Consider the following 19419-nt stretch of genomic DNA (forward strand, 5'->3'; position numbering starts at 1 on the left):
TTTCACCCACTTTTCACCCCATCCCTCGCCTCACCTCCTGCCTCGGGCTTGACAGATATCAGCTCGTCTGATAATTCTCAATTCGGTGCACACCTCGGTCACGGCCAGACAAGAGGGACAGACAGGATATAAGTGTGTCAAGAGAATACCTCAGATCCTTCCAGTTTTATGCCAGTGGTAGACCTTGTCCTTTAAGGCTCTCGTCAACATCGACTTCGTGGGAAACTGATCAAAAGAACAAAGAAAATGGCGAAGGCAAACCCGGATCAGGAGCCTGAACAGCGCAACCGATTGCCAACACTAATGGAAGTTTTGGGACGAAGGACATTGGCACCGGTTGACCTGTTTTCATTTTACATTTTCATGCGTGATCAACAGCGTTCGGTGGATTACTTGGATTTCTGGTATATTTGGATTTAAGAATGGCGTAAAATCGTGTGCTGACCTTTTTTTTTGGGGCAGGCTTGATGTGTCACAGCACATGTCACTATGTCGACACTATGTTCGAGAGCTGCGACGGTCCATGCTTGTTGACACCCCCGAGATGGAAAAGGCTGCAAGTAAAAGGTCTTCTGCTCTTCCTGAGTCATTCGATCTGGGCGAGGGACTTGACTCGAGAAAAAGTGGGCAAGAATCAAGAGTATCTGCCATCTTGAGATCGGACAATGGTCCAGCACGCAAACCTGGCAGTAGAGAAGGCGGTGTAGATCATTCTCCCTCTCACAGCATGGGATCAGCGCATTCAAGAAATCTCAGCCGACCATCAGGAGATCGACCCTCGCCTTCCGAACCACCCCAAACCAGCCTTTTGACCCCTGAAGTGCGAACGGATTCAAACTCTCCCGGTCATAGTGTCACTAGGGCCGATATCAAAGCAAGTGCGGAGAAGATCCTCTATACATTTGTTCTACCGGGCTCAGAGCGTGAAATTGTTTTGCCCGATTCAATGCTAAACAAAATTATCAGAGCGATTGAAGAAGAAGGACGTGATGACCCAGAAGTGTTTGACGACGCAAAGGATTATGTCTTTCAGGCCATGGAGAGAGACGCGTTTCCAGGGTTTCTTCAGGCCAAAGCTCTCGGCAATTTGGTTCCCCTGAGTGTTCTAATCCGACTGATAGTTGGACTTGCGAGTTTGATGGGTGGATTTTGGGGCGGATATTACATGATCTTGAGAGATGAGTCAAGACGAATTCGGTGTTGGGTATGAAAATCTGCCTCCTTATTACCCGAGTTTTTGGATGATTGCTGACTTATGATTTGTAGCTCATCCTCCCGTACACTATCGGAACGTACTTCCTCGTCTCATACCAGTACAAGCTCGACATCATTGCCGCATACATCGGTTTCAGCGAGTATACTTGGATGAATTGGTCGCGGGTGAGGGAACCGTTTGTCCGGCGGCTACTCTTGACAAGAGCTACCATGGCATTCCTCATGTTTGCAGCAGCAGCTGTCGCGCTGAGCGTGCTTTTTATCTTTGTGCCGGGAACGAGGTTCTAGTGTGCAAAGGCAGGTCGGCAATGATGTTATGAAATGGGATGGAATGGGTGAATGTCCGGCGTTACGGTTCACCCAAAGGTCCGATATACCTTTGATTTACCACATCTACATCCGATGAGCGAAGGAAACGGGAGTGGACTGCAAAAAGGGAGATCGGCAGGTGTTAATGATCTTTTATGAGTTGCTCCTCTGAACGACTCAAAGGTATTGGAGCTGGAGTTGGAGTTTGCGCCGGACCTGTCCCCAAAATTAATGAAGATGGGAATGAACGGGCTACAGCAATACGGAAAGGACATGGCAACCGTACAGCTTTGAGTGGGAGCTTGGATGATGCTTTTAGATTTTTTCCCCACCGTCTTCGGTTCAATATCTTGACTCGAAAGACCGGGGGAGGTTGAGTTGGTATGTACAACCACTACCTACCTTCCCCTATTAATCGCAAATATCAGCGAGTTGTGAGCTTCTTCACATATTTTTGCAACCTATTTCCATCTTCTCATTCTCTCCCATTGTAGCCCCATAAAAAGAGAAGTTACAATCTGAAAAGGGACTTCGTCACTCGTAATCATCGCAAACCATATTTTCATTACATGGCGTAGCCCGTGAGTTGTGGGCCTTGCCGATATCAAGAAACCCCATGACGCCTTTGTAAATGCACGCTGGGCCAGGAGTTTCAGCGATTTTGCAGCAATGGTGCTCTAGTTCATTTCAATTACTTTGATCCGCGTCCTCGATTCCTCTTTGCGCCTTTTGAACTCCCAGCACCGTGTCCACCGCGTCCACCACCACTGTGCGCGGTCTCACCAAGCCCTTCGTCCACGTCCATCCGTCCATCTTCATCGCTCAAGTCGTCTAGCTCGCCCTCCATTTGCTGGTCGAGATCTCGCTTGCTTGGTAATCGCTGTGCGCCACGCATCATTCTTCCCATGTTCTTGCGCTCCGCGTCTGTGTTCTCGTTCGACGGAATGTCTTTGTCATTCAGGACCGCTGCGTCTACAACCTCTTGTCGCTTTCGCTGTGTGGCGGTGCGCTGGGCCGCTGCGGCGCGGACGGCGGAGATTTGTGCTTCAAGGTCGTTGACCATGGATGAACATCTCGATTCCCATGTCTGGAGGATCTGGAGGAGGGCGGGGAGGGATTGGGGTCGCAAGTCGCGGAGAGGCGCTACGGAAGTAATGTTGACGATGGGCGGGTTGGACGTAGGGGAGAGACGGGCGGTGAGGAGGCCAGAGTAGATGGATTGGGTGACGAGGGATTCGAGGCTTGCTGCATCGGGTAGGTCAAGTGATTTCAATAGTGATGGATAGGTGAGGGCGTTCGTTGTGTTAGTGCGACTGCGGGCGAACGGCGAGGCCAGTGTGAGGAGGCTCAGTTGGCGCAGCTTGAAGGTTTGAGGTTCGTCGAGCTCTGGAAGGCCACGGATGTCTACATAACGAGAAACAAAACATTGTTAATCAGACCGTCGTTGCTTGGGCCAATTCGAGGATGATGGTCTTTGTACCTCTGTATTCTTCATATGTTGCCCAGCTAAAGATCTCCAACAACGTCAACCATGACTGTGAGTCCGTGCCCCGAAGACTCTGACAGGCGGGTGTCTGAAGGAGTTCGGTAAAGATATATGTGCCTGGTGCCGATATGGCGCCTTTGATGAGTTCGACAACGAAGCGGGGAGAGGTGGTTTTAGTGGTGGTTGCAAGGTGGACGAAGGGCTGAATGGCGGCCAAAGCCTTGATCTGAGATTGATCCATGATCGAGAGCTGTGGGGATTGTGACTGCACAGCTGTATCTGCAAGAGAGGGTGAGTTATGTTGTCTGTATAATTTCGTTTAGAAGCGGAATTATCCCAATTGGTCTTGGGCCTCGCGAGGCTGCCAGTGTTGCTTAAGGCTGCTCGGCTACACGCTTGGCAGAACCGGAGGCTACGTGTCACGTGTCACGGTAGTGCGATTCAGAGCACATTCAGTAGTAATTGATCATAAGAGTAAACATGTCGTAACACATCGTGGCCTGACAGCCAATTTCTGGGGTCGAATTTGGCATGTCAAAACTGGGTTCCTGAGCGACTAAGACTGTAGCGTGGCATTTGGCTGAGTGGCGCAATTTCTGGACTCTGTGGACCCCTTTTGTTCCGCCAGAATTGGAATATCGATATCTAAGCAATGACCTAGCGAACTTCTTCCCTCTGTCTCACCTGCCGCTACATCTCACGTCTCACACTTTGCTGTTCCGGCAAAGCCACTTCTGCCCTCTGGGGTTTCAGTTCGCTCATTTTTTCCCTTGATTTTCTTTCCTCTGTTTGTGGTCTTGTCTGCTTTTTTTTTTTTTTTTCCCAACCACGTTGCGACTCTTCCGAAAAGTGTATCCTCTACCATTCCGAAACGCGTCTTCCTCCGAACATGAAATCATAACCCCCCTCTCTGCTGCCACTGCATCGTCTCTCAAACACTCCGTCAGAAGCATGAGTGCCATCAATGGCGGCCCCGAGCCGCAACAGCAATCGCCTCCAGCGCATATGGCGACCACGACATTGAAAGTGGACGGAATGACCTGTGGCGCCTGCACTTCGGCCGTCGAGTCCGGATTCAAGGGTGTGGACGGCGCCGGTGCTGTGTCAGTCAGCTTGATGATGGGCAGAGCTGTGGTACATCATGATCCGGCCAAATTGTCTCCCGAAAAGATTGCGGAGATCATTGAAGACCGTGGGTTCGACGCCGAAGTCCTCTCAACCGACATGCCCCGACCTGCTCCTTTTTCCACAACACAGAATAATTCCAAGGAAGCGTCCGATTCGGGACCTCAGATCACCACTACAACCATATCCATACAAGGGATGACATGTGGGGCCTGTACATCCTCTGTGGAAGCTGGCTTCAAGGATGTGCCAGGTGTAAAGAGGATGAATGTGTCATTGCTCGCCGAACGAGCGGTCGTTCAACATGATGCAATTGTTATCACCGCCGATGCATTGGCTGAAATCATCGAAGACCGAGGTTTCGAGGCCACAGTTGTGGACTCGAAATTGCAAGAAACTGCGAAGTCTGCGCGCGCGGGCACTGACGATCCCGGGCACGCTACGTGGATGACCACCGTTGCAATTGAAGGGATGACTTGTGGAGCCTGCACCTCCTCCGTCGAAGGTGCTTTTAAGAGTGTTCCCGGATTGGCGCGGTTCAATATAAGTTTGCTCGCAGAACGGGCAGTCATTGCTCATGATCCTGTGGCTTTACCCTCCGAAAAGATCGTTGAAATCATTGAAGATTCCGGATTCGACGCCAAGATCGTGTCCTCTCAGGCTGAAACCACGATGCCAAATATTTCTGTTACTTCGCAACAACTAAAAATCTATGGCCTTCCGGATGGCCAAACTGCAATCGACCTGGAGAACCAACTGAGATCAAAGCCCGGAGTCAAAAATGCCGTCATCACTTTATCCACATCTCGAGCCACCGTCACGTATGACCCTACAATCGTGGGTCTTCGACTGATTGTCGATACTATCGAAGCAGCCGGCTTCAATGCTTTGGTGGCGGACTCCGAGGACAACAACGCGCAACTAGAGTCCTTGGCCAAGACCAAAGAAATCCAGGAATGGCGGCGAGCGTTCCTGACATCTCTGGCATTTGCCATTCCGGTGTTTTTAATCAGCATGATCATACCCATGTGTTTCCCCTCGATCGATTTCGGTGCCTTTGAAATCATACCAGGCTTGTTTTTGGCCGATGTGGTGTGCTGCGCTTTGACAGTTCCTGTTCAATTTGGCATCGGAAGGCGATTCTACGTCTCAGCATACAAGAGTCTGAAACATAAATCCCCGACAATGGACGTTTTGGTAGTGCTCGGTACTTCGGCGGCATTCTTCTTCAGCTGTTTCGCAGTCATTGTAGCGGTTTTAATTCCTCCTCATAACAAACCGGGAACAGTCTTCGACACCAGCACAATGTTGATCACATTCATCACCCTAGGCAGGTGGCTGGAGAATCGAGCAAAAGGCCAAACATCAAAGGCATTGTCCAACTTGATGTCTCTCGCACCCAGCATGGCCACCATCTATGAAGATCCATTATACGCAGAGAAGCTTGCCGATGCTTGGTCGGCCCCCTCGTCGCCCGTCCTCGAGAAAACTCCCACGGGTGATGCTAGGAAAGAAGGGCATTCGGGCCCTGCAGGCCCGTCCGCCATTGAAAAAGTCATCCCGACCGAACTGATCGAAGTTGGAGATGTCGTCATTCTTCGGCCTGGCGACAAAATTCCCGCCGATGGAGTCGTCACGCGTGGTGAGAGCTTTGTGGATGAAAGCATGGTCACGGGAGAAGCCATGCCTATCTTGAAAAAGAAAGGCAGCGCCCTCATGGCTGGAACAGTCAATGGCGCTGGCAAGGTCGACTTTAAGGTTACCCGTGCTGGAAAAGATACACAACTTAGTCAGATTGTGAATCTAGTCCAAGAGGCGCAAACTAGTCGAGCCCCGATTCAACGGATGGCCGATCTGGTCGCCGGCTATTTCGTACCCATCATCGTTTTGCTCGGCCTGGTCACCTTTGTCGGGTGGATGATCTTGAGCCATACCATGCCCAATCCTCCCAAGATTTTCACTGACAAACGAAGCGGTGGAAAATTCATGGTCTGTCTGAAACTTTGCATTTCTGTCATTGTTTTCGCCTGCCCTTGTGCTTTGGGCTTGGCCACTCCAACCGCGGTCATGGTGGGAACCGGTACTGCCTCTCAGCACGGAATCCTGGTCAAGGGAGGTGCGGCACTGGAGACGGCAACTCGAATCACCCATATCGTCCTCGACAAGACCGGAACTCTTACATTCGGCAAGCTTAAAGTGGCCGATACACGGATCGAGTCTCTTTGGGCCTCCAACGATTGGCGGGTGAAATTGTGGTGGACCCTTATCGGCCTTGCTGAATCAGGCTCTGAACATCCCATTGCTAAATCGATTCTCGCTGCGGCAAGGGACAAGCTCAATCTGGACCCTGAGGAAGCTCTCCCTGGCCAAGTCGGAACATTTGGAGTGACGGTTGGCCAAGGTGTGTCGGCCATTATTGAACTCGATACTCCCGGAGGCGAGAGCCGATACCAAGTTTATGTCGGAAATGCGACCTTCCTTCACAGGAAAAATATCGAGATTCCGTCTCATGTGGAGGATGAAGTCAACTCTGCCTTGTCACCCGTGACGAGAACGAAGTCAAAGACTGGGATTACCACTATCTATGTCGCCATCAATGGCCAATATGCTGGAACCCTCGGGCTCTCAGACACGTTGAAACCTACGGCTCCGGCCGCGATCACTGCATTACATAAGATGGGCATTAGGACATCTTTGGTTACTGGTGACACTTACAACACAGCTCTCAGCATTGCACAGCTTGTTGGCATCCCCAAGGAGTCAATCCGAGCGTCTGTATCTCCGGGTGACAAGCAATCAATTGTGGCCGACCTGCAATCTCAAGGCGAAATGGTCGCCATGGTCGGAGACGGTATCAATGACTCTCCAGCCCTCGCAACTGCAAATGTGGGTGTCGCTTTGGTCTCAGGAAGTGACATCGCCGTTGAAGCTGCCGATATCGTCATCATGCGATCAGACGACCTACTCAATATCCCGGCTGCCCTACATCTCTGTCGTGTCATTTTCCGTCGTATCAAGATGAACCTGATCTGGGCATGTGCATACAATGTCATCGGTCTCCCTTTCGCCATGGGTATCTTCTTGCCTTTTGGATACCACATGCCACCTCTGATGAGTGCAACCGCAATGATGTTCAGTAGTATTAGCGTCACGCTGTCCAGCCTTGCACTCAGATGGGCAGGGAGACCGAAATGGTTATCTGTCGAAGCGTTGGAGATGGAGAGTCCAAAGGTCAGCATACCTACTCGAGGGTACAGCAAGAAGCCGACCAGCTGGGTTAGCAAAGTCGGTGACACGGTGTCTGATATCTTTGATGGCGCCATGGGCAAGAGAAGGAGTTGGCTTTGGAGAGTGGCAGAGGGAAGGGAAAGGGGCAATTATGTTCCTCTTCGGCCTGTAGAGGTTGGAGAGGTTGTCTAGCCTTCCACATGATTGCTTCTCCTTTTCTTCCTAGCTCTGAATTATATACTATACTCCAGCGTGATGGTCTCTCCTCTAACACACCACATGCCCAAGAGTAAATATACAACGCATGCTTTCCACAACATTTCAATTTCTGAGAAGACGAGTGCAACGTCAAAGAAACCCCTCGAATCCTACCGTCCTACCGATGAAACTACTTCTTAACATTGAGTAGCAGGTGGCAGGAGGTTTCTCACCAGGTTGAGCCCCTGAAATACTGGCTTTAACTACCTTCCCTACCCTGACTCTATGCTGACAAGGCCCGTTGATGACACAGGGCGGTTCTCAATTGAGGTAGATGGTAAGGAGGTCCCTATAATGCCACAGTATTATTCTATCTTACCATTCCACCAACTGCAAGACTCAAATCAAACACAATGTTCCGTCCACATAGGTATGTCCCATGATTGAATTCCGTCGATCATCCTGGTTGACAAGCTAATCGCTTTCCGCCACTACGCTCTTTCCATTTATCAAACAATGTGATTCCTTGTCTCGCGGCAGATGTTCTTCTCATCCTCAACTCGGCTCTAAATTTTCCAAAGAGGCCATGTCCGCGATTCCAGCGACAACAAGTATGATTGGATTGAGTCGAGAATGGTGGCGCTGGAAGGCTTTGTTGACAATGGAATGGAAAAGTCTGGCTAAGGGTAGATCGTTCATGTAGTAGTCGAGGGCATCTTTGTGGGTGATTGAGACTGAATCGGAGTTCCAGGCGGACAGGATGAGTCTGAAAGAATCAGGCCGACTTTGGATGAGATGATCCAGGGGAGTACGTGTCCACACATGGGAGATGAACTCGTGTCCATGAAACTTCGTTTGAACTGCTAGCTCCGTTGACCAGGATCGAGCCAGAGATTCTGGCGCAATAGTAAAGACTTGAAGTCAACCTTACGCGTAGGCAGAACTCATTCACCACGCACAAGAAAACTTTGCTTTGAACGAGATGAGTAACGACGGTGTCCAAGAATCGAGGTAGAGAAATGAGAGCGTAGAATTCTCTGTAGCCATACAGGACAATATGTCTGACTGTAGAAGAACGGGAACAGACATGAAGATGATCCAAGAACAGGTCACATCCCTTTCCAACTACCGTACTATATTTTGAAACGTCAACATCGATTCTCCTTGGAGATATTCTCCACCTCTTCTTTTTTCACTATTTGTTCAAGCATATGGTGTGAAGGAGGAAGCCAGATACTATATAGCTGCACTGCCTGTCCTTGTTTCGTGTCCTCTTCGGAATACGCTCCCCAAGCACAATGCTCAGTCGATCCCGATGTCTCCAAACCCCCCCAACGAGCGTCGTGCTGGTGCTAGTCTCATATGTTAGCGAGATTTGTGGAGGAAGCGACGTAGGAAGTCTTGATACATCTCAGAGCGCTGGCTTTGATGCACTTCCTTTGATGTTGTTTCCGATCCTCCTATGCCGCTGTCCATATTCCACTGATAGGAATTGGCTTTCGGTTGGGCATGTGAAGCCTTATATTTCACAGCTGGTCTCTCCAATCGACCTTTGGTGTTCTCCATTCTGAGGAAATGAGTCAGGCTCCCGTAATCTTGAGGCATTCTTCTCGCGACCTTCATAGACTCCATAGCCACAGTTTTTCAGAATTTCAAGCATTGTCTTGGCGTTAAGATCACTCTTCTCTTGCTGCTTGGCCACCTCGAAGAGGGTTACCAATGTTTGGGTGTCGGGGTGGTATTTCTGTAGAAGAAATTCCAAGACTTTGAAATTCCTCGACAGCCCCGATCCGATCAAGCACGAGCTAACATGACAAGAGCGATGGTAGCTTGCGAAAAGCTCGAGCATCTCAATAAATCCATGGCATGCGGCTATCTCGAAAGGGGACTCACATCCTATGCGAGCTTCAATCTGAATATCGACATTCGCGCCCAGACGAATAAGGAGTTTCGCAACGTGAACTTGGTTGTAAGCCGCTGCCACGTAAAGTGGTGTGGCTCGCGGCGCTCTTGAGTTTGGGTTGGTGTCATTCACAGGAAACGTACCATCAATATCTGCTCCAGGGTAATCCATGAGCAGTCTCGCCAGGGTATCTTGACCTCCCCAAGCCGCAAAATAGAGTGCTTTGGAGAGGACCCCAGTGCTCCTCGCGTTGAACGATAAGATACGGGTAACGGTCCTGGTTTGGCCCTCCAAGGTGGCGAAATACAAACACATTTCATCCATAACAAAGCCATTTTGCCCAAGCAACATTGCCGTCTGTTCATGTCCAAGCATGTTGGCGAGCACCATAGGCACGTTCCGCCACGTCTGGCGATTGTGGTTCATAGGAAGAGAGTTCAAAGTCACTCCTTGTAAAAAGGAGAATAAGTGCCGAACCTTGTCGGGACTTTCGCCCGATTCTCTCCTCCGAGCAACGAGGATATCATCACAGGTCGGATGACTCCACTCCCAGTCATCTTCAGCGGCCCCCCACTCCAGTAGAACCCTTACCATCGTGGGCTGGTCAAAATTTGCAGAGACGGCAGCGACAAGTGCAGAGGCGGTGTGCGTCGATAACCAATATCCATGCGGAAGTTCAGAAGCTTCTTCAGTGCGGCAACGTGACCATGCCTCGCCGCAGTGGGCAAAAGTCTTTCGACATCCAGCGCACTAATGCCACGATGCAAAAGTTCGTGCACCACAGCAGGTCTCCCTCTGTTTTCAAGTTCCAGCCGGAGGGCTAAGCTCAGTCCTTGAAGGTCGGACAGAGATGTAAACGCGGCCCCAGCACCTTGATCGAGAAGGTGACGAAGCACTTGTAACTGTTATGTACTGGTACGCCGCCAACTTGGTAATGCATCGGTCCTACCTTCAAGTGAGGATTGCTCGACTTCGAGGAATGATTTCAACGTGATATGGAGCGTCCGCCGCCTCAACCGAGCTGCCTTATAACGGAGCTCGGCGAGTTTCTGCTTCTTTTCAACTATTGGGAGTTTTTGCTTCATGACATCGTTAGCGGCGACCTCGAGCATTTTGCCATTCTCAAGTGCGACCTGCAAGAAAAATCCATTGTCGTCAAAAGGAAGTGAGTCAGGCGTTGGGTCTGACGATGGCGTTTCATCAACGAAGGTCTTAGCCTGCGTGGTCAAACGGGAGGTAAATAGCGATTGCGGTCGTAGATTTTCAGAAGAATCGATAGCCAGTTGTGGCGAGGAGCCTTGATGATATTCCGTTAGTCAGCGGTAGAGAGAGGGTGGGTCGGTAAGGCTGCGGCCAAAGCCTAGAAGATGCTCATCGCCGTGATGAAGAGTTGGAATGTGAGATATTGAGACGAAGCTGGAAGCACCTGGCACCATTATGTCGCTGGCACTTAGCCGCCACCGTTTTGCGATTCAGCCCCGGCAGCGGTGATTTAGGGGGCAAGCGATCGCAAAAGTCGGTTGCGGTTCGGAAGTCACATGCTGAGACCCAGGTCACGTGACAAGTTGCGGGCCTAACCTACGTCCTTTTTGTGTCTTGCCCCTTTCACTCTTTTTGCAAGGCACGGGCGTAAGAAATAATCAATCAATCTTTTTGGCAAGAGCGCTGGAGTATGGCGTTGTTCTCGGATTCTGATGTCAAATATCTTGACACCTCTTTGATCGAGACGACTAAGGAGAACAGTCTCGAATTCAACGTAGAACTGACTTCCCCCGGCCGTGTGAAGATGCAACAAACACCCCAAGTTCACTCGAGGCCTTTGGACGTGGGGGACTGCAAAGCCGATCGCCAGGGCTGCCAGTATCGACGCAACTTACGTCATTTCTCAAGCAAAAACAGATGCTCCAGCACACGGTTTCCAAGCTTTTGTGATTGTAGATCGTATCCAATCGTTGAAAGCTAACATCGTTGGACGGCTGAGTGTACTTGAAGCAGTTGGGACATGGCGACAAACGATGTGCGACTAAGTGATACGTCGACACCATTCACATACACGTTATGAGAAGCAGGATCAATTCCGGTCCCTCCTTTATGCTGATCACAACCTGGCGTATATATTGTCAACAATTCTTTGGGTACGATAGGCGGTGACTAGAAGAGAAGCCAAGCTCCCAAACTCGAACTGGGATGGAAACGAACAAGCCAGATTGGGACAAGGGAATGCTTGACCTCATGGCTCGCAAATGGTGTTCATCTCCCAGGCTGCCTCGAATATTATCTGCTCGTTCCAATTCCAACTTCTGACCAATGAAGGCCCGTTACTTATTCGAAGCACCTTCGTGCAGTCTGCACCCGGGGGTGAGGAGGTTGAGGTCGGCCGCGACTATCCCAACTGGGAAGCCTACGGCAAGCCACTTCGGCCGAAGAGCTCCACAGTTGATCCACAATACCTGCACGATGTTCATATGAATACCAGTCTCCCAAGACATGGCGGGGAAAATGATCTCTGAAACAGTGAGTGTCTCCCGGCCGATGACAGGGGGATACGCGAGAAGGCTCGAGTCGGTAGGAGATTGTACCCCAGCTCCGTGACTGGCATAGCATATATTAAAGGTGAACATGTCGTGAATGCATGACTGTATAACAGGACCAGTCTTTGACTCAAGTTCTTCCCCCTCTAGAACTCACACAATCCACAGACTTCAGACCACCTCGATTCACAACTACCATGGCAGCAAAATCCGTCGTTTCCCCCCTCGCTCGTTATCGTCAGTTGGCACCATCGGCATCCGTCTTTGTGTCTCCACTAAGCTTGGGGAGCATGAATTTTGGACACCTTCACCAACCTATGCTTGGAGAATGCACCAAGGAAACTGCTTTCGAAATTCTCGACCATTATTTCGACCAAGGGGGCAACTTCATTGATACCGCCAACGCTTATCAAGGCGGAGAGACCGAGAAATGGCTGGGTGAATGGATGGCCGCTAGGAAAAACCGGGATCAAATTGTCCTGGCAACCAAGTACACTGGAATGTACAAAGGCTTGGAGCCGGATCTCAAGATAAAGTCCAACTATGGCGGAAACGGCGCCAAGTCCATGAAACTTTCCTTGAACGACTCGCTGCAGAAATTGCAAACTGACTACGTCGACATCTTGTATGTTCATTGGTGGAATTACACGACCACCATTCCTGACAGTCCAGCCTGGGTGGTTGCTAAGGCAAACCAGTACGCCCGAGACCACGGACTGCGTCAATTTGTCGTCTACCAAGGCCAATGGAGTGCCGCTCTGCGCGATATGGAACGTGAAATTGTCCCCATGTGTCGAGACGAAGGGATGGGCATGTGTATCTGGGGAGTGCTGAATCAAGGGAGATTCCAAACCGAAGCCGCCTTCCGTGAGCGAGAGGAGAACCATGAAGGGCGAAATCATGGCCCTGTGTCTGAAAGAGACCGGCAAGTGTCCAAGGTTTTGGAGAACCTTGCAGACGCCAAAGGTGTAACCGTCACCAATGTGGCGCTGGCATATATCATGCAGAAAGAGCCGTACGTTTTTCCCATTGTTGGCGGAAGAAAGTTGGAACATATCAAAGGAAATATTGATGGCCTATCGGTGGCATTGACGGGGGAGGAGGTGGTCCGTATCGATTCAGCATACATGTTCGACCCGGGCTTCCCACACATATTCTTGAGCGGATCGGTTTTGAAAGGAACAGACGCCCCTCAAAAGAACGCCTCTCGCCCCAGCGAAGTATGGTTGACAACCTTTCAGGGAACGTTGGACTGGGTGGAAGCTCCCCAAGCTATCAGGCCTGCTCCTTCTTGAGACTGCTTTGATTAGGTGAGGAGGTGATGGGATACGGATGGGGTCCTATATTTCATCTTGCCAACAGACTGGACGACAAGAATAGTGAAACACTGAGATTCACCTAGAAATCCAGCTTTCCCCATCATTCATTTCATCTTGCTTCAAAAAACTGCTATGAATCATCCCCAAACCGTCGATACTCTCCGAGATTGAGTGACCTTAGGGGCTCCTTTAGCAGAATCAATGTAGAAGTGTGCTAATTACAGAGAGTTTTCGGCCGAACGCTAGGCTAGCGTCGCAGCAGAATGCAGACTCATCTGCCGTCAACGACGTTCTTGATTATCTTCACTTACTCACTGACCGCGACATTGAGATTTCCCATCACAAGGGAGGAAAATTCGGCATCACTGGAGACTCGCGTCGTCAAGACGTCGCACACAATCTTACCGCGAGTCCGTAGCCCCTCCAGCTCATCGCCGGAAGAGACGGATCAGGGCGTCAAACCATGGCCTGACATTGCGCGCCATATTATCAAAAACATATTCCCGACATCGCCATGTCACGGAGACCCATCACTTCTTGCCTGGAATGCTATCGGAGAAAGCAGAAATGCAATCGAATCAAGCCTTGCAACCAGTGCTGTGCTCGAAAAGTCCCAGAGAGATGTTTCTTTACCCATGACACCACTAGGTCAAACGAGACATCCGCCTCGCAGCATTTGTTCTCCGCCACCCAGGGCACGGAGCCCACGAATGATTCGGACGTCGATACAGAGGCTACGCCAATACCGTCTAGTCTTGTCAATCGTGCGGGCTATTCGGCAACGCCTGACAGCAGCACATTTCTTCGTTTCAAAACCGAAAATTGTCCAAATGCTTCTCGAACCTTTTTTTCGGGACCTTTACTGGTCCTTCATGGCGATTGATGAACATCACTTCCAGAATTTATACCGCTAATCGATGACCATACCAATTGCCGAATATGTGAATGGCAGCACAGATAATGTTCAACGCGAAATGCTGTATTTTCCTGCACTCCTCTTCCAAGTACTTGCACAGATTCTACAAGCCCTCTCACCACAGCATGCCGCCGCCGAAACTTTGGGGATCAGCAATTATGCTGACTGCGATCGCCTATCTCAATCATTTTACCTGATCGGGAATAAATTAGTATCCATGCTGGGTCGACACCATCCAACATTGTGCTCGATAGAGCACGATCTTGTTTCTTCCTGCTGGTTGAAGAATTCTGGTCGAGGTTCAGAAGCCTGGTATCGACTTGGAAGCGCAGTCAGGTGAATTTTCCGAATCATTTACAAAGTATTGCTAACTGACATTCTTTCCTAGACAAGCTCAAGAACTAGGGTTGCACAGTCTACCTCAAAGTATTGAGCAGACACCAGAAGACAGTCTGGAGTCGAATCTACTGAAGATCTGGGCCCTCGAACACCGGAAACGTATTTGGGCTCGGTTGTTTGTTGTAGACAGGTCTGTGTATTTTGAACTATGCAGTCACTTGGCTGACGATGACCAGTATTCTGGCTCTAGCATTAGGAAGACCTCGACTTCTCCATCGAGAGGATTGCTCAACTCCCGCGCCTCTAAACTGTGAGTATCCCAAAGATCCAGCAAGGACAGTCCCGTTGTCCCTGGACGACTCACCATTTACTACCACCCTCCCGTTTCTCACATTGGCAAACAAAATACATGACATGTTATCTTTCGTAGCCAATGGAATTTTCACCCGAGACTATACCAAGGTGTTATCAGTTCATCAGGATGTATATTCACTTCGAAAAAAACTGCCTCTATCATTGCCGGGAAACTTCCCAGGCCCATGTCCGGATCCGCGGACCGCGCGGCTGACCGTGATACGTCTAAGCATACTGAACTCGATCAATGTCATTCTTGTCGCCTTACACAGACCATTCCTCCGTACTCAACCCTCCAGCCGAACAGCAGCCGTAAACGCTGCATTAGAAGGATTAGAACTGCAAAATTCCATCTGCGATCTCATTCCCTATCCTCAGTCTAAAGCATACGGAACCGTGTTCTACACCATCGACGCCTCCGTTTTTCTTTGCGGGATCATGATCGAAATGCCGCCCACGGATCCCGCCGAAGACCGTCGAATCAGACAGGCTCTCCTCGAAAGTATAGGTACGTCTTGCAGCAATCAAAGACAGGAGCCCTTTAGCAGAAGCGGGTGAGCAGATACTGCGACATTTTTGCCAGAAAATCCAGGTTGCTCGCCGGAGTTCTTGGGAGCCAGTAGACTGTTTTCAGCAGGCTGATCAGCAACCAGAGGGATTGGAAAGGGACAGCCTCGGGAATATTTCTATTCCACCGCCTCAGCAACACCCATACGAAACTTATCAGTCACTATTCGGCGAGGGTCAGAGCTCCTATGAGCATTTGGACCCAATTCAAGATCAATCTCTGGGCTTGGAGGACCCTTCTTCAGGTGATATTGGAAATTTCTCGCCGTCGCTTCAAGTTCTGAGCCAGAATGGCTATCTATGGTCTCCCGAGTACAATTTCTCCTGATCCAGGCCAGACAGCCAACTGGCCCTTGAATCGTATTTGCTTCAAGAGCATCATATCTTACCATACGGCACATCAACGCTTTCTCGAGTCAATCGATAGTAAGCCCTTCGACAAACGAGCAGTGTGCCCGGCCCACAGCATCGCCTAGGGATCCGTACCAAAGGATTCTCTAGCCGTTGGAATGGCCAGACGAAATGTGGAGGCAAGGGCAGGTTGTTTAGAGCAGGGTGATCTTCATGTTAGCCTGTACGTCTACGAACTGAAAGAAGCGTTTACGCTAGCTCTTCGCCTGAGACGCCAAGTGTGTAAGTTGAGAAGTGAGGCCCAATTGCTTCTTGGAAAAAAAAAAAAGGACTATTCATATGCGAAAGTCTCTGGCTTGTCACCGTATATGCAGAAAGTCATCGAATTGCAGATATCCCATCCGCCTCTCAATCAACCAGCGATCATATATTGAAAGATTGCAAATATAGCGGCGTCCGATTATCCATCTTTGCGATGATACCGAAAAAGGTAATCGAGGCCAATTTCGTCCAGGCTCGCTCGGAGTCCTTCAACGTATGGAATTCTCCCGCCAAAAAAGCGACACGATGCGGCTGCAACCATTCCAGTAGTAGCGTGTGTGAACGGAATCTGTGTAGTCCCCAGTTTCTCTCCCATTTTTAGGAATGGTTCAGGCGTACCATGAAGTCCTATAATGACAGGCTGCACAACTGGGAAATATGCTTCATTCGGCTCATCTTCTATCCTTTGCAGAAGCCATGGCTACAGAAGAAAAGTCGGTTTTGGGCACGGCAGAGGAATTTGTCTATTCTCCTTTTGACTTCACCGTCGCGGGAGGTGGTATCGCTGGACTGGCAGTTGCAGCGTGTCTGTCTGAGAATGAAATATTTCAAGTTGGCGTTCTGGAAGCCGGTGACAATAGGGTTACAGATCCTCTGATGAATATTCTGAATAAAATCGCGCGCGATATTGGCGCCGTCGACTTCGAAGCGTTTGTCGATTGAAAGGAGGGACATCATCGTCGTCCAGCCCACGTCCCGCAGCAGGGTGGAGAGGACGACGGTTTCGATGTCGACGGTGGCAGAGATTTAGATCGGAAGTTCTGAAAGCTGAGCGAGGTTCAGCCCGTAGTCCAAGTGAATCGCAGTCCGACTGGTCGTGGATGCCAAAATATCCTCGAGTCCACCTGGTCTTCACATATCAACTCGGTGGCCCCGGCCATGCACTGCACCTACACTGGGACAGGATCTCGACAGTCCAATTAATTTAGGTAAATCGATCTCGCACAACGCGACCAGTTCATGCAATCAGCCTTTTCCGGAAGCACCACGGTAGTACTTCCATCTGATTGCGCCTTCTGCTATGATATTGTTCGTCATCATCCTGAAGGCAGCCGAGTTATCCGTTCAATCACGAAGAATCGATATCAACTCGGTTTGTCGTCATATGAACAGTCATCGCTTGGATAAGGAATGCATATATTAGACGAAGCGTCACACAACAACGAGAAAAACACTCTGCTGCCCTTCTTGAATTGCACTTTTCGTTTATCTCCGTACCGCAAGGAGTTGAGTTGTGCATGGAAACAACATCATTCTTGAACGGCCTCAAGAGAAGGTTGGTTGACGTGTGTTTAGTGAGCTTTCGCGCCCAGGTGGAAGAGCATCGAAAAGACTCCTGGAAGAAGCATGGAATGAGTCAGCACCCTCATGCTCTCGTTTTGTCCTTGCGATACCCGTCCCTGCGATGCTCTTTTCTTTTCCAAGATCAAGTGGTCGGAATGACTGGTGCCTGGATTGTGTAACACCTGCCAAGGGATCGGGCCCATTTTATTTGCGGATATTTCTTCCATAATGCCAGGGGTGTCATAATTTCTCCGCATTGGTTTTTCCTGATATTGGACGATGAACGTAGAAACCCACCATGACTCCCCTCGTCGGATGGTGACAACATTCCGTGTTTCATCACCAGCAAGAGGCTTTTCGTAAACACTCCTGTGCCTTTTCGTCTTTTTCATATCAAAGTATATCAATATCCGTTCATCTATGATCCTCATACTCGGGGTATGCTTGAGGGAATTGCGTTCTGAATTCTTTTCAGCACCCACCTCCAAGTTTGACATCACCCAGACCCAAAATGGGACCATCTCAGTACCGTATCCTCACCACCCTCACTCTTCTTACCAATATCCTTCGGGGGATCTTAGCGGACCAAGTCCCTATTCAAGAACCGTCCAAGGAGGCTCTTGATATTCCACCCATCGGCCTTGGGTTGTGGAATTCGAAGGGCGAAAATGTAAGTCAATTCGAAGAGAGTCAACTCTCCCGTCGAACTACGAAGGCTAAGGACCATGGTCTTTACCAGGCTACCGACGCCGTGAAATATGCTTTCGACGCTGGATACAGACATCTCGACTCAGCAGCCGCATACGGTACGTTCCACACTCGGATCTCCCATCATGTCATTCCATTCCTGTCTAGCTGGCGTACTGACAGTTCCCAGGAAACGAAGAGTTCGTCGGCGACACTCTCGCATCTTCCAATGTTCCACCCCGACACAAATACTGGGTGACATCCAAGCTATGGAACGACATGCACCAGCCGAAACTCGTCGGGAAGGCCCTGAACAAAACTCTCAGCGACCTCGCCATCCCCTACCTGGATCTCTACCTCATGCACTGGCCGGTGGCATTCCTCCCCAACACGGCGCCGGGTCGGACGATCATTGATCAAGATACAAGCATCATGGACACGTGGCGGGCCATGGAAGACCTCGTCCGGGCCAACCTGACGAGATACATTGGAGTGTCCAACTTCAGCCCACGCCAGCTAGACGAGGTGCTGAAGGATTGCGAGATATGCCCGTTCGCACACGAGTTCGAGACGCACCCGTACCTGCAGCAGCAGCAGTTCGTCGACTGGCATGCCGAGCAGGGCATCAAGGTCATCGCCTATAGCCCGCTAGCCAACATGAACCCGACGTACAAGAATCGGTATCCCAAACTGGATCCTATTCTGCAGGATCCGTTCTGGACAGATATGGCCGGCAAGAAAAATGCTACACCGGCTCAGGCGATCCTGGCTTGGGCCATGCAGAGAGGCACCGTGGTGATCCCGAAGAGCATCCATGAGAAAAGGATCGTCGAGAATTGGGGGAGTCTGAAGATTTGTTTCTCCGAAGACGAGATGTTGAACATCACGGAGCAAGATAAAAGGTCGAGGTTCAATGATCCGAGTAAGAGCTGGGGAGTGGAATTGTTTGAGGGCTTGGATGATGGATCGAACAGGTTCCTCTGGGGTTGAGAAGGACTCGGAGGTGGAGGTTAGTTGGGTAATTTGGAAGAAGACGTGTTGGAGAATACCGACAGGAACTGAACGGAGAAAAAGGATGCCATGTATACATCTTACGTGATAGGTGATAGGCCGTCTAATTTGATACCCCTTAAAGATCGCTCTGCCTGCCATCACGCATGCCCAAGCCATGCTACGCTCACCCAGGCTGGTAACCATATTGCCCACTCGACGAGTGCATCACGACTCTGCACCAACACCCGAGTTCTCAGCCAATGCCAGGGTGCACGTGAACGTCATGTCCATCC

The 19419-nt window shown here is 50.2% G+C and overlaps 8 protein-coding genes across 8 annotated transcripts; 6 read left to right on the forward strand and 2 right to left on the reverse strand.

Moving 5' to 3' along the window:
- Positions 1 to 246: 246 nt before the first annotated feature.
- Positions 247 to 1503, forward strand: Z518_02478 (uncharacterized protein; the record flags this gene model as incomplete). Its single annotated transcript, XM_013419506.1, has 3 exons — positions 247 to 404; positions 463 to 1204; positions 1267 to 1503. 3 exons carry the CDS (start codon positions 247 to 249, stop codon positions 1501 to 1503), a joined length of 1137 nt encoding a protein of 378 aa, XP_013274960.1.
- A 712-nt stretch (positions 1504 to 2215) lies between these two features.
- Z518_02479 (uncharacterized protein) lies at positions 2216 to 3251 on the reverse strand (the record flags this gene model as incomplete). Its single annotated transcript, XM_013419507.1, has 2 exons — positions 2216 to 2928; positions 3005 to 3251. The coding sequence occupies 2 exons, from the start codon at positions 3249 to 3251 to the stop codon at positions 2216 to 2218; spliced, it is 960 nt and encodes a 319-aa protein (XP_013274961.1).
- Positions 3252 to 3961: 710 nt separating this feature from the next.
- Positions 3962 to 7555, forward strand: Z518_02480 (uncharacterized protein; the record flags this gene model as incomplete). Its single annotated transcript, XM_013419508.1, has 1 exon — positions 3962 to 7555. The coding sequence occupies one exon, from the start codon at positions 3962 to 3964 to the stop codon at positions 7553 to 7555; it is 3594 nt and encodes a 1197-aa protein (XP_013274962.1).
- Positions 7556 to 9080: 1525 nt separating this feature from the next.
- Positions 9081 to 10576, reverse strand: Z518_02481 (uncharacterized protein; the record flags this gene model as incomplete). The annotated part of the gene is made up of 3 exons (XM_013419509.1): positions 9081 to 10005; positions 10056 to 10359; positions 10414 to 10576. The coding sequence occupies 3 exons, from the start codon at positions 10574 to 10576 to the stop codon at positions 9081 to 9083; spliced, it is 1392 nt and encodes a 463-aa protein (XP_013274963.1).
- Positions 10577 to 12192: 1616 nt separating this feature from the next.
- Positions 12193 to 13290, forward strand: Z518_02482 (uncharacterized protein; the record flags this gene model as incomplete). Its single annotated transcript, XM_013419510.1, has 1 exon — positions 12193 to 13290. The coding sequence occupies one exon, from the start codon at positions 12193 to 12195 to the stop codon at positions 13288 to 13290; it is 1098 nt and encodes a 365-aa protein (XP_013274964.1).
- A 941-nt stretch (positions 13291 to 14231) lies between these two features.
- Z518_02483 (uncharacterized protein) lies at positions 14232 to 15818 on the forward strand (the record flags this gene model as incomplete). The annotated part of the gene is made up of 4 exons (XM_013419511.1): positions 14232 to 14566; positions 14619 to 14759; positions 14806 to 15431; positions 15472 to 15818. 4 exons carry the CDS (start codon positions 14232 to 14234, stop codon positions 15816 to 15818), a joined length of 1449 nt encoding a protein of 482 aa, XP_013274965.1.
- Positions 15819 to 16579: 761 nt separating this feature from the next.
- On the forward strand, positions 16580 to 16825 carry Z518_02484 (uncharacterized protein; the record flags this gene model as incomplete). Its single annotated transcript, XM_013419512.1, has 1 exon — positions 16580 to 16825. The coding sequence occupies one exon, from the start codon at positions 16580 to 16582 to the stop codon at positions 16823 to 16825; it is 246 nt and encodes an 81-aa protein (XP_013274966.1).
- A 1132-nt stretch (positions 16826 to 17957) lies between these two features.
- On the forward strand, positions 17958 to 19123 carry Z518_02485 (uncharacterized protein; the record flags this gene model as incomplete). Its single annotated transcript, XM_013419513.1, has 2 exons — positions 17958 to 18252; positions 18324 to 19123. The coding sequence occupies 2 exons, from the start codon at positions 17958 to 17960 to the stop codon at positions 19121 to 19123; spliced, it is 1095 nt and encodes a 364-aa protein (XP_013274967.1).
- Positions 19124 to 19419: the final 296 nt, after the last annotated feature.

The sequence above is a fragment of the Rhinocladiella mackenziei genome (assembly GCF_000835555.1).
Source record: "Rhinocladiella mackenziei CBS 650.93 unplaced genomic scaffold supercont1.2, whole genome shotgun sequence".
NCBI lineage: Eukaryota > Fungi > Ascomycota > Eurotiomycetes > Chaetothyriales > Herpotrichiellaceae > Rhinocladiella > Rhinocladiella mackenziei.